Source organism: Micropterus salmoides, unplaced genomic scaffold, assembly GCF_014851395.1.
Source record: "Micropterus salmoides isolate LMB-PRFRI ecotype aquatic unplaced genomic scaffold, ASM1485139v1 Ms_hic_scaffold_16, whole genome shotgun sequence".
NCBI lineage: Eukaryota > Metazoa > Chordata > Actinopteri > Centrarchiformes > Centrarchidae > Micropterus > Micropterus salmoides.
The window spans coordinates 3,875,270-3,889,098 of NW_024040707.1; the positions used below are offsets into that span (position 1 = coordinate 3,875,270).

The 13,829-nt window shown below is 39.5% G+C and overlaps 1 protein-coding gene and 1 non-coding gene across 4 annotated transcripts in view; one reads left to right on the plus strand and one right to left on the minus strand.

The window, feature by feature from the left end:
• LOC119905023 (neural cell adhesion molecule L1.1-like) overlaps positions 1 to 13,829 on the plus strand; it is a 69,690-nt gene that overhangs the window by 22,597 nt on the left and 33,264 nt on the right. For all 3 annotated transcript variants that reach the window (XM_038721703.1, XM_038721704.1, XM_038721705.1), the window contains 8 exons: positions 1,466 to 1,588; positions 2,228 to 2,398; positions 3,029 to 3,143; positions 5,214 to 5,398; positions 6,477 to 6,608; positions 7,823 to 7,966; positions 8,076 to 8,187; positions 10,712 to 10,872. In XM_038721703.1, coding sequence (XP_038577631.1) covers positions 1,466 to 1,588; positions 2,228 to 2,398; positions 3,029 to 3,143; positions 5,214 to 5,398; positions 6,477 to 6,608; positions 7,823 to 7,966; positions 8,076 to 8,187; positions 10,712 to 10,872 — 1,143 coding nt within the window. The remainder of the gene's footprint in view (positions 1 to 1,465; positions 1,589 to 2,227; positions 2,399 to 3,028; positions 3,144 to 5,213; positions 5,399 to 6,476; positions 6,609 to 7,822; positions 7,967 to 8,075; positions 8,188 to 10,711; positions 10,873 to 13,829) is intronic.
• trnak-uuu lies at positions 13,573 to 13,645 on the minus strand. The gene has a single exon. It is a non-coding gene; the product is annotated as a tRNA-Lys (tRNA).

Below are 13,829 nucleotides of genomic sequence, written 5' to 3' on the forward strand. Positions count from 1 at the left end.
AGACCCAGGGCTTTCACACAGGAGACTCATGTGAAGCCGAGTAGGCCTAAATGAGTTTTAATTTAAAGAGCATTACTGACTTTTGTCCCGTGAGTGAAGTCACGTGATTTAAGTGACTTAAGTCATGAGATTTGTGTCACCTGACTTATGCAGTGTACTTACTTTAACCCAAACCACAATGTTTTCCTAAACCTAACCAAACTGCAACCATTTCAACATTAACCGTGGGAGGTTAACATGACTCATATAATGTAGTTACGGTCCGGTCACCTGTTGCTGGACTGGTACAGGAAATACTCATCTGTGTCGTTTTGGGAGGCATTGACATACAACCTATTTTGTCATTCAGAGGACACAAAACTTTTTTATTCATCATAAAGTATTAGGAAGGAAACTAAATGTGATTATAGTTTTGTTGTATTTATAGTACAGTATTTTAAATAGTATCAGCATATATTTTTTGTTATACTACCATTAGGACAGAAAGCATAAAAAGCAATTTCAATCATAGTTTGTTTATTGCTAAATTGTTTGAAATGTATGCACAAGCAGGAAATTTTGTGATTATGGTTATTGCTGCTATTTTGCGAACTGCCATTGCTGTTGCTGGAAACATTTACAATCACCGTGTACTAAAAATGTTTTTCCAGAGGTTTGTAGTGCAGAAGATCCCTCACTGGCTTCCCACTTGTGAACGCATAATATATTTAGACAGATTACTTTACAGCCGAACTGATCTTTATATTACCGATGGAAAATTATTATTTTAGTTATCCAGCCGGAGCAGGCTGCTGCTTACATTAAAAAATCTCTGATAAACCAAATGTGTGCTACGAAAACAGCAGACAGAAAGTTAGAAACCAGCTGGTGAACATAGTGAAGCATTTAGAAGATAAAGAGCCAGATATTTCTCTCAGGAGCTGGTAGAGACCAAATCAGATCTAAAAGAGAGTCTGCTGGATTTGTAAATATGAAACTGTATGCTAGTTTGCCATATCAACAAATCTGCTTTAAAGCACAATAACCATCAGGATGTGAAATAACAAAGGGTGAACAGTCACATAACGATGTAAATAAGCTGTGTTTTCTATGCATCTCTCATTTCATTCCCCTTTTGATTATGAGAAATCTTGCCATTGTTGGTAAAGTCAGTTTAATGGTAACAACCTCTGCTAAAATTGAAACAAAAAACTGTGAGGACAGGAACACTGACTGACTGCAAGCTTGCTGCAGCATCTTGTTGCATTATTTAGCTCCTGAACAAAAGAAAATACTGCAAATGTGACAGAGAGATAATAGATAGCACTGTTATTTAAAGAGCAGAATGTAATCCAGACTTTTCTGTCTTTCTTTACTGAATCAACAGGAAGAGTGGGACAGTATAACATCTCATCAGAAACATGTTGATGATGTATGTTGAAGTATATAAAGTTCTTAACTAATAATCTGTTTCTTTGTGTTTCAGCTCAACCAGTTCTTCTAAAACAACAAAAAATACATAAAAGAGCTTCAGAGGGAGACAGCATCATCCTGTCCTGCAACCCTCCAGAAAGCTCCACTCCTCCACTCATCCACTGGATGGACAAGAGTGAGTCTGTTTTTCATTTTGGCTTCATGTTTTCTGTCCAGTGTATTAGCTGCCATTCCGTGTGACAGACAGGCGGACACTTTGTGTATATTGGCTGTCCAGTCTTCCTGTTTTACTGCTTGTCTGTCTCTGTAAGTCTCTAAAATCTGAGCAGCTTTGTGGGAGTTACTCCGCATCTGTCATTCCAGCTGAGGGCCGTGTTGGAGGGATTTGCATCGCTACGCTGCATTGCAGAGCATTTCCACTCAAACTAATGAATGCAGTACTGTCAGCTGATTTTTCTGGGCTCTTTATATTTTCCTTTTCTTGTCCTACCTTCTCTCTTTCTCTCTCTCTCTCTCTACCTGTCTAATGAAGTAGTGCCTTTCGAGTTGTCAGTTTTGTTTAACTTGAATGAGAAAGTCAATACAGCAGTGCACTAAGTTCCTCCAACTTGATGCCATAAACACAAACATAAGCAAAGCTTTTGTTTCACTGGTGCACATTTAGGATACTAAGAGTGTTTTTGCACCACAATGCTCACAGTCACTATATATTACATGACAGAGTCTTCCAGTTGCAACAACTTTTACAATTTCTTTCCCCCCTCCCGCCTACAGTTGTACCTTAACTTTCCTGGTTGTGTCTCGTTCACCTCAGGGATGGTGCACATCAAGCAGAGTGACAGAGTGATGGTCGGCCTGGATGGGAACTTGTACTTTTCTAATCTTCTAGTGACTGACAGCAGAGACGACTACATCTGCCATGCCCAGTACACAGCAGCCAGGACTATTCTCCCTGAGACTGCGGTCAGACTCATTGTCACGCCCAGTGAGTGCACACAAATACACACACTTTCATACTTGCATTTCCCATAATGCAACCCCTAACCACCAACCCTTACTAAAAGCCCACTTCTGTAAAAAAAAACCACCTCCACTGTGAAACGTAGGTTTTCTGTTAAGAACTGTAAGTCGAGATAACCCTGATGACATCATCACACAATTCCCCAGTTCTGCCTAATGAGGTCATACTCAGGTGCTGGTTTAATAGGAAGACAAGGCAAGTTTATTTGTATATCAGCAACGAGGCAAATCAAAGTGCTTTACGTAAAACATAAAAGCATTATAGGGAAATAAAAAAAGACATTAAAATACAAATTTAAAAAAGATGAAATAGAAAATAAAATAGGATAAAACAGGACAGTAGAAATTACAGTGCAGTGTAAGTTGTGAGTGAGATTAGGCTAAATAACAGAAACACCTCTCTGTGTACTGCAATCAACAAACCATTAATCCTTCCATTTGATCTAAAATCCATAAGAAAATTCACTATTTTACAAGATTCTGTAGCAAGGGGGGAAAAGATCATGTGCACTATCACAATGATTTCATTTGTTTAGAGTGTATTGATTTCATATGCTCTCTCTCTCTTTCTCTCACCCACTCTCTCTCACTCCAGGTAATGATGTCGTTCGTGGTAGAAAACCCCACTTCTTCCGTCCCACTGACATCCACACCTCTGTGCTGGCCCTCAGGGGACAAAGCCTCACCCTGGAATGCATCCCCAAGGGCCTGTAAGGATCTCAGTGTGTGTTTGTGTGTGTAAAAGTGTGTGCGCTGTCTGACACACTGTGTCTTCCTATCTTAACTCCTCCACCTTCATTTCATATCCAGCTTAACATGTGACCTGTTGAGGTCATAGTGACGGGAAATAACACTCATTTTCAATAATGTAACAATAGAAATATGTCACAGCATCAGTTAAGTTTTAATTAATTTTTAAAGTGACTTTACTAGTTTGTATGTTTTTTGTTTTTTTTTAAATGCTTAGTTTTAGTTTATTTTTTAGCAGGATAAATAAGTTTTAGTCTTTGGGCCGCTTTCGTCAGGAACAGCTAAGAAATTTGAAGATAGATTTCATATCCACCTGAAATACTAGGCTTATGTAGGGCCTATTAAATTAATTGACAAAGACAAAAGCTAAAGATACTTAGTCTAAATTTTAGTTTATTTTAGTTAGATTTGAAAACACACAATACATTTTCACAAGCCTCGTTTGTATTTATTTTTTCACACCTAGTTTCATTATTTTATTAACTATAATACACTTGCTTGATATTTTGGAAAACAGACATAGAGCACTATTTTAATCACATGAGCACGGCAACAAGTGCAGAGCAGCAGCTCTCGGGCGCACAGACTGTGTGGGCATCTCCACCTGCTGTTTTGGTTCATGTATGTGCCGCAAGCGCAAAGTGCAGAAAAGGTCTGGGTGAAGGTGAATACAGTGCAGATGGTGTGGTGAAAAACAAATACACGCTCAGCCAATCACATCATCTCATCCTCTGACAAAGCTGAGCCAATCACGGTGAAGCATGACACCAACAGCTCAGCACATAAGGTAATGGCCTCATGTTGTTGTCTTTATGGCACAGCACAATGTGAAAACACAGAACTGTAAATCTGCAGCCATGGAGGTGGGGCTTAAACAGGTTAACATTTAGAACAGCAATGATAGAAATAAATATAGTAATAAAATAATGCTTGATGAGGAAAGCTGTTAATCCAGTGTTATTTCATAAATGGTCGAATCATATCGTACTTGATCCAACACAACAGCATTTGCACTGTAATTATAAATTTAAAAAAATGAAATGCCACATTTGCTCTGGTAATCCAGCGTCTCTATTTAAACACCGAGTTATGCCTGTATCATTTGCATGTAGTTTAATGAAAGTAGACACTGTTTGACGGTCGTGCTTAATGACTCTGACTTCTCATGTCAGAGCCTGCAGATTTATCAACATGTATCCTGCTGCCTTCAGATGGCTGCAGGAATTTAAAGAACTAAAGGGGAAGTGTTTCATGCAGTATGAAGAAGCTGCAGAAAATAGATAAAGAAAGAATCACCCACATTAACTGTAGACTGCTTTAATGGCTTTACTGCTTTAACAACATTAGATGTAGATTTCAGATGCAGATTTGAATGCATCTACTGGTTAGAGTGTGTTAAGGTAGGATATATAAAATTAAAGCATATGCGTGAGTATGTGAAAGTTCAAAATAGTGAAATATACAGTAGGTGTGGCACCCAAGCATCAATTAAAGTCTAAGAAACAGCAAGTGAACACTACATGCTACCTGTGACCTGTAATCAGTCGTTATTCATGTTAAGTAATTTCAGAAATGTGCTCATATCTTCAGCTTGAATGTTCATTACTGAGTGTGGTGATAGCAGTTTGATGTTTAATTAGCTATTTCATATCTTTAATGTTTGTATCTGGCACCAGGTAAGCAACCAATCCTGGTTCCCCACACACGCACACACGTACACGCACACACAAGTTTGATACTAATCCTTTTAATTAAATAATTTTATCTCGCCTCTGGTTCATTGCTATTTTGTGTTCGCTCTAATTATCCTCCTTCCCCGGAGAGTTCAGTCTCCATGGCAATAAATGGTGAAATAGGATATTACATCATTAACATGATCATCTGTGTTCATTCAACTCTAATTTCCTCCATATCTCTCTCAATCAATTCATCTCCCACCATCGCCCTTCCCTCCACGATCGACTCTGTCATCGTTCTCTTTCTGCTCTCCTTTCCCGTTCCTCTTTTCATTCTTATCTCTGTGTCTGCAGACCCACTCCAAAGGTAGAATGGAAAAAGAAGGACAGTGCGCTGGGTGAAACAAGTGGCAGACTGGAGAGCCACAACCGCATGCTTCACTTCGAAAGCATCGCCCTGGAAGATGACGGAGAGTACGAGTGTACAGCCCTGAACAGCCACGGGTCCGCCACACGCTCCTTCACTGTCACTGTGGAAGGTGGGCTGCTGGACACACAACAGCAAACAGTACATGACTGCTGCTGTATGTTGAAAAGTCACTGCCATGTTAGTTCTGAGACTTGAGTGCTTGGTGGCAGAGAGCAGAAAGATGATGCTTTTCTTTCTGAGGTTGTTTACTAACCTTCACTTTGAACATGTTAAATTAAAGCCAGTAAATGTTTGACAGACTAAAAGTCCCTCAGGAAGCATCAAAGGGAAATATTTTCACAGACAACTTTAAAGCGGTACTTTAAATGAAGTGTTGCATTTTTTTTTTAGTTGTGGGATAGATATCTTGAATTTTTTTTTGGTATCTTGGTTTTAATATTTGTCCTCATCTGTATCCTAATATCTCCATGTAAACATATCTGCGGAGAGAAAAGACGTTGGAGCCTAAGCACCAAACTGTATGTTCTGCTGTAATAGACATTTCCCGTGAGTTGTCTGGCTGAACTAAAAGTAGGTGAAGCGCCTTTGGAACCTACATTTCCCATAATGCAACATAATAGCTTTTTTTATTAGACCCTCAGTGCTTGGTAAATTGCCATGTCTATTAAACGCAATGCCCCAAGTCCACAATACAGGCGTTTTGTTATAAATGTGTAGCCCCTCCTTTCTGAGATGACCCCGATGACATCATCAGGGTTATTTCTCTGATGTTAAAGGCTCCCACATGTATGTACGCTGACAGCTCCCCCCAAAAATGATTAAATAATGTTAAAAAACCTTCACACATTGGCTCAAACTCACCGTTAACTTTCCAACATCAGCAGTGAGTTGTTCTGTAATTTAGAGATTTTGTTGTGCTATTACAAATGTGTATCTTTAATTTTGTGCTATTATTTTCACCTTCTTTATCCGTCTCTGTTCTTGTTTAATTGTTTCATAGGTATTTTTCCTCACGCTGTGTTGTTCTGTACTGCATCAGTAAAAGATGTAATGCGGATGATTGGTTTAAGTTCATGTCTTTGCCTCAGTTTTCTTTTAAATGATAAGGGGATTTTATAATTGAACTGTTACATCAACAGGTCTGTAGCAGCAGCAGTAAATTAGAGTGGTTTGTTGTGTGTTTGTAGCGGCTCCCTACTGGCTGAAGCAGCCTCAGAACCTGCTGTACTCTCCCGGGGAAACTGTGCGACTGGACTGTCAGGCTGAAGGGATCCCGAAGCCCAACATCACCTGGAGCATCAATGGGGAGCCAGTCGCAGGTACGGCTTTCTTTTTTTATGTGTTTATTTGTTGTCCAGTCTGCTTGTGTTATTTTTACTTCTATTCCTGAAGAAAACAGTCAAGTACTTGATGAGCTTATACTGAAGTACTGTTTAAAACTATAGCTTAAAATGTACATGTGAAAAATGCCAAACAAACAGAACAAACAGCCTTTGAGACAAAATGTATTTTCCTGCTCTACCTCTACCTGCAAATGACTTAAACTGTTCTGTGGTAAAGTTCTCTGCCCTTTCTGACTCTGATGCCAAATTAAGTCCAGTGATCAGCACTTTTCATGATCAACTTTTCTTATGGTTCACTTAAAGTCTGACTTTATATCACACAAAGCTTGATGACCAGAGAGATTTCAACGATCATTTCCTGGCTCCACTCTGTCCACTACAACAGAGAGCCTCTTTTGCTTAGATGAATTAGACAGGGTACTTTTGTTGAGATGGACTCACCAAGATCCTCATCTGACTGACTGAAAGAACCTACAGGAAGGAAGGAGGAAAGAAAGGGAGGAAGAAAGAAGGAAGAAAGGAACGAAGAGAGGATGGTTGGGTGAAAGGAAATCAAAGAAGCAAGGAAGAGAAGGCAGGAAGAGAGGGAGAAAAAGAGGGAGGAGGAAGAAAGGAAGAAATGGATGGTAAGAAGGAAGGAAGGGAGAAAGAGAAGACAAGGAAGACAGAAATAAAAAGAAAGAACGAGACAGAGAAAGGAAAGAAGGAAGAATGGAAAGAAAGAAGGGAAAAGGAAGCAAGGGAGAAAGAGAGGAAGGAAGGAAAGATAATAAGGAGGAAAAAAGGAAAAAGAGATGAAGGGTGGTAGAAAGAAAGAAAGTAAGATAGTAAAGAAGAGTAATAGACAGGAACAAAGGAAGGAAATGAAAAGAAAGAAAGAGAATGAACAAAAACACTTTGGCTACATTAGAATTACACCTATGCTAAAAACACAAACAGGAGTTGGAACAAAATTTAAAAACTGAGAACCACAGCTGCTGAAATGAGACAGGAAACAGAGGAACAGAGAGACGAGGAGCCTGAAACAGCTGCTGCTTCGTCCGTTGGACGACAGCTTCTTGGTCAAACAGTTCTTTGTATGCAGCCTGCAAAGAGTTTCTGTTTGACAAACTCACAGTAATGCTCTATTTTTAACCTCTTCGCCTGCTCCGTCTTCTTTCTCACCGCTCTTCTCCTCCCCCGCTGTGTAGAGGTGGACGACGATCCCCGTCGGAGTGTATCGGGTGGTGTGTTGATACTGAAGGACGTCGAGTACGCTGACACCGCTGTGTATCAGTGTGAGGCCACCAACAAACACGGCTCCATCCTCCTCAACACCTACCTCCATGTCGTTGGTACGCTGCAACGTCACTTTCCCCTCAGCCTGTTAGAAGAGAGCTGCTTGTTCTCATAACATGGGATGGATTAGTAACTGTGTTTATTTCTGTCCTCTGTGTCTCTCAGAGCTTCCTCCTCAGATCCTGTCCTCTGATGGAGTGGTGTACAGAGTCACTGAGGGCAAAGACATCAAGCTGCACTGTGAATCCTTCGGCTCGCCACGACCACATGTCACATGGTGAGACACATACACACACACACACATTATTCAAACTCAAAGGTAGTGTCTGAGCAACATATTCTCACTCCCAACTCGTCACATATTGATGCTGGTCAAGGCCCCTTTTAACACCTTAACCACCTCCTTACTCTTTTCTGTTAAACATCATATACCTACCTTTTTACGCTACAGGACTTCCCCCACTGCGTTGAACTATGACGCTAAAGGGATCCCCTGGGCATTGCAAACTGACACTTTATGGGTCTTGACCTTGCGTCCACATGTGACGAATCAGGGATTGAGAACGGGTTGGTCTAAGAGCGCCTATAATACATTAAAACTTACTGGGAACAAGCCTACGGAGAGTGAAGGCCGGCTATGGTCCAAAACAGGTAAGAAGTCCAAACATTAGGACAGGTGCAAACAATCAACCAAGGACAATACAAAGACGGGAAGTAAAGGTTCAGACGCGACCGAAGAGACTGAAAACTTTTCAGGTATTTATCTGAAGCTTAAAGACCTCCATCTAAAACTCTGAAATCTGCATCTGTATGTGCTGGTGAACCCATTTGGTCTGAGTGCAGCAATGTAACTACATATAATGAGTATCAGCAGTGGTGTAATCTAAGTATATTACTCAAGTGCTGTACTAATGCAGTGCTCAAGTACAATGTTGAGGTACTTGTATTTACTTGAGTATTTTCATTTTATGCAACTCCACTACATTTGTCCTACAGTTACCAGTGAATACTAGTACTACAGTACTGGTGTGGATCAGCTGAAAAATGCATCGTCACGAGGTTGAAATATAGAATATAATGCACTGCTGTAGATTAAACTACCCAGAAGTATATAAAGGAGTTAATATGAGCTCAACCTTAAACATCTACAGCAAAAACAATGCAACAAAGACATTAATGCAGCAGCAATGTTAATCCAGAAACATCCAATGTAATAGTGAAACTCTTACAGGAACATTTACTGCACAATGAATACTTTTACTTTTCATACTATACGTAAATTTTGCTGTTACATACATTTAACAAAGTAAGGTTTTAAATGCAATACTACGTTTACCAAGACCAGTTGACCTTGATTTTAACCTTGCTTTGATAACTATGACCTGGATAACTGATCTGAGACTTTCTTTTCCCCAAAGACATTTTACAGAAGGAAAAACTCCGGTGGAAATAATAAAATGAATGTTGGTTGAATTTAGCTGCTCTCAGTCAGACTGTCATGATCTTCTGGGACACCTGAACAGACAATGCAGCCATCGATGTGATTATTTACACCTCTGCTGGGCCTGTAGAAAAGGCCCATTCTGTGGTTATCCAACCTCAAGTGACTGCTGCTGCTGTTACAGTCAAATGACTGGCTTATTAATGGACACTAACTAATCCCATGTATCTACTAGCAGGTTCTGTGTGTGTATCACAGTCTGATCTCTCTTCTTCCTCTGAGCCACAGAGCTCCATTGTTGTCCAAAAACTATTAAAAACACATCAATGAGCCTCACTGTCGCACTGGGTGACGTGTCAGCATATCTGGTGTTTGTCCGTCCCTCAAAACTTTCTGACGTTCTTCTTATCTTTTAAGTTGTAAAACGAGATCTCTAAAGTATCAGATCATATTTAAAATTCTTTAAAATCCCTAAACCTTGGAATGGAGTCTCTATCTTAAAGTCTATGTTTATGTAATACAGCCTAAGGTATTTTCTCTCAATGGAGCAGCGCCCTCAGGTGGTTGCATTAACAAAAAGCACTCCGGGAGCAGCCACATCAGTCAACTTCAATCAGCCCCTTCAGGGTTCCGTGTTTATTGTTCTTATGAAAAAAAAAAAAGCTAAACTTGTGTAACTTAATTGACAAATTTCAGTTGGTTTGCAATTTCCTGAAAGCTCATATCACCACTGTATGTACAGGGCCGTAGCTCCCACTGAGGTCACTGAGGTCACATTTCTGGGAATCTGAGGGCACATATATTACACATGTTGTTCTTTAAAGGCTGATTCTGGTATTTCTTTAAAATTGACTGTTTTTAAGCTAAAACATGTACATACCTGGCAGAGACAGCAATTTAACATTTAGACCATAACAGAGAACACATAATAGAAAAGATAAATGAAGAAATATCATGTTAAATTATGATTTTGGAACAGTTTTCTTTTTGCTGTCAACTCTTTCATATTAATAGAACACTGTATTATGTATTATGCAAAGTCTGCTTTTCCCCAGTGAGAGGTTGTTTTGCAGGCTTTAAACATTATGCTCACAATGTGCAAACTGAAATAGTTTCTTTCTCTCTCTCTCTCTCTCTCTCTCTGGTCATTTATTGATCTTTTTCCATCTACCGTCCATTCACTGATGAGCCGGGAAACACACTTCCATTGATGGAGTTACGGGAATTTACTGTTGCTATAGTATTCGTTTCTGGGCGCCTAATGTTGTAATAAACCTTGAAAGACTCAGGAGGGACACCTCTGATTAATGTACGTAAGGATCAATATCTGTGTGTGTGTGTGTGTATGTGTTCTTTGTAGGGAGGGTGAGAACAGGATTCCTCTGCTGTCGGACCCTCGTGTCTCCCTGCTGACCAACGGGACGCTCGAGCTGTCCAATGCTGGTCATGATGACAGCGGAGAGTACACCTGCTCTGTCAAACACTCCAACATCTCCATCACTGCTCACCTGGAAGTCTTCAGTGAGTCTCACACACTTGCCATAAAGTAATCCTCAGCTCTGAACAAGCAGACTAACACCTGTGACAAAGTATAGATTGCTATTATTAGACAGACATGGATCAAAACAAAAGAAGAAGACATAACAGACAGAAGTTATGATATGAATTTGGTTTTTAATTGCTTTTGTTAGTGGGAGATCTATGAATAGATATTTCAAAATTTGTATGTGTTTGTGTGCATGAGTGAAAGTGAGTTGTGTATTCATCTGCATAAATAAGTGTGACAGGAGGAAGGTTTAGGTATGTATGAGGATGAGGCGGAAAAAACAACTACAAAATAACAGCAACAATATTGATAAATAAATTAGATGATTTTGTTTAAAGAACAAAAAGTAATGAATAGAAAATATATGTATGTGCACACTATGTATTTAATATAGTAATACTACAGTATAGTAGAAAAGGAAACTTGAGTTTTGCATTTTTATGGTTTTTAATGTTTTGGAAGTTGTCATTTAATGCAGAGCAAATATTCATGTACCCATATTGTTGGGTTAAATATGCAACAAAGGTCACTTGTTGCTATAATGCGGCATGCACATTGGACAGTAACCACCGGGCTGCCAAGGCTCTCCCCACTTAAAATTATATGTTGAGTTGAAACCATATGATACTGAATTAAAACAAAACTGTACTGGACAAATAGACAAAACTAGAGAGGAACACGTTACAGAGTTTTTAAACACAAGAGAAAAACACAGTTGGAGAACACTGACTTCTTTAGAAACTTAAAATTACACAAATATTTCTTAAAAGAGATTAGGGAAGCAAATATTGACAAATACTTAACCGAACAGAATGACAATATTAAGTTTAAATGATAAAAAAAAAACAGTAAGCAGTAGGCAGTGTTTGTCATTATGCCAGAAGGAATAACAGGAAATTACAGATACTTCCTGAGAGGGAAAACGGCAATCAGTCGTAAATGGTTGCATATTGATCCGCCTAGATAATTGGCTTGAAATCATTAAAGAGATCCATGAGATGGAAAGACTGACTTATATTCAGATTGAGAGATGATTTATATCTTGGAATAAAATTGATGCTAAATTTGTTGGAAAATTTAACACATCCAACTTTTTCTCCTTTGTATTTGATTCAGCCTTCTATTTAGGTTGTATTCTCCAATCATGGATATTTATGTGCAATGATGTAGAGCTACATAAAGACTGTGATGTGGGTGTCATGATGCCTGATAACAGTGTTGTTCTTTTCTTTGTTAACATATTTTCTAATAAGATTTAATCCTTAAGAGCCACAATTGAAAGTCTACTCACTTCCACTGTACTAGAGCAGAGGCAGAAATCGCCCAGGTTGTTAAAAACATGCACAAATGAAATATTTGTGATCTGTCCAGAAGGCACACAAATATGTGGCCATGTGCAATGAAAGTGTTAAGGATAAACAGGGTCTTTCACTCTTTTTTACTTAACATTCATGTCAAGAAGCTCAATTCTTACATTTATCAATAATGAAGATAGTAGACACAACCCAAGACTTTCTGCAAACTTCCCTGCCCAGCACACATGTCCGAATAAACCAAGCTTCCATTCATGAACACTGACACTGGCAGGCGCAACAAACTGGTAAAGTTTGTTGCGCCTGCTAAGACATGCACAACAACCTGTGTAAAATAGTCATTTTTCATGGTATTGGTATGAAATTGAAACTAGGACAAGGTGAGGCTTTATGCCGTGTCCCTACAGTGCTTTCCAGATAATAAGTCCCAGCTATAGTTGTCTACATGCATTTGTTAGCAAGCATTTTCAAGCGGAAATGTAAAGTATATTAGTTTTAGTGTCTTTAAACTTATATGAATCAATTACAATCATTCTGACCTTTGTGTTAGACACTCCAGAGTGTTATCTTTCAGAGAAACTCAAAACCAGGCATACACTCCAAATGGTTCAAGAACTGCATTGAATTTACTTTGGATATGCCTTGAATAGGTGTTTGACATGAATTTGACAGGAATGTTAAGAGGTTAAAAGACTTTCTAAAAACCTCCAGGTGCCTTTGTTGTGGTGCAGCTAAACTGTTATGCTTAGAATAACACTGCTTAAATGGAGACGTTGCTGTTCTTCTGGCACTTTTGACAGTTTACAATGAGCATTAGGCCTATTACCACCTACTTGTCGAGTGGGTAGGGTCGACCCTTATTTGCATGTGGTCTTCGAATTACAATCAGATTTATGATCAGGCTAGCACAGATGCAAATATGTGCAGTGTGTGCTAATGACAAGGGTAAAGGGGGTCTTTTGGACTTGTGGGTGTAGCACGCACATCCAAGCATACCACCCTGCCATTCATGAACAATGACACTGGCAGGCGCAACAAACTGGTCGCCTGAACAGGGACTTGAACCCTGGACCCTCAGATTAAAAGTCTGATGCTCTACCAGCACTTTTGAGAGTTTACAATCAGCATTAGGTCTATTACCACCTACTTGTCGAGTGGGTAGGGTCGACCCTTATTTGCATGTGGTCTTCGAATTACAATCAGATTTATGATCAGGATAGCACAGATGCAAATATGTGCAGTGAAAGTGTGCTAATGACAAGGGTAAAGGGGGTCTTTTGGACTTGTGGGTGTAGCACGCACATCCAAACATACCACCGTGCCATTCATGAACAATGACACTGGCAGGCGCAACAAACTGGTCACCTGAACAGGGACTTGAACCCTGGACCCTCAGATTAAAAGCCTGATGCTCTACCGACTGAGCTATCCAGGCTTCACGAAGACATGCCTGACAAGGAAATCATCACGCTAAGTCCAAATCCCAATTTACATACCACTACACCAAAGAGGACTATGTGGATTGTGCACTTTCTTTGCAGTTTGTATTCAAGAAATGTTTTATCTTCACCAGGCAGTCATAGCACAATCTCACATGGTTCAACACGTTCTGAACTCTA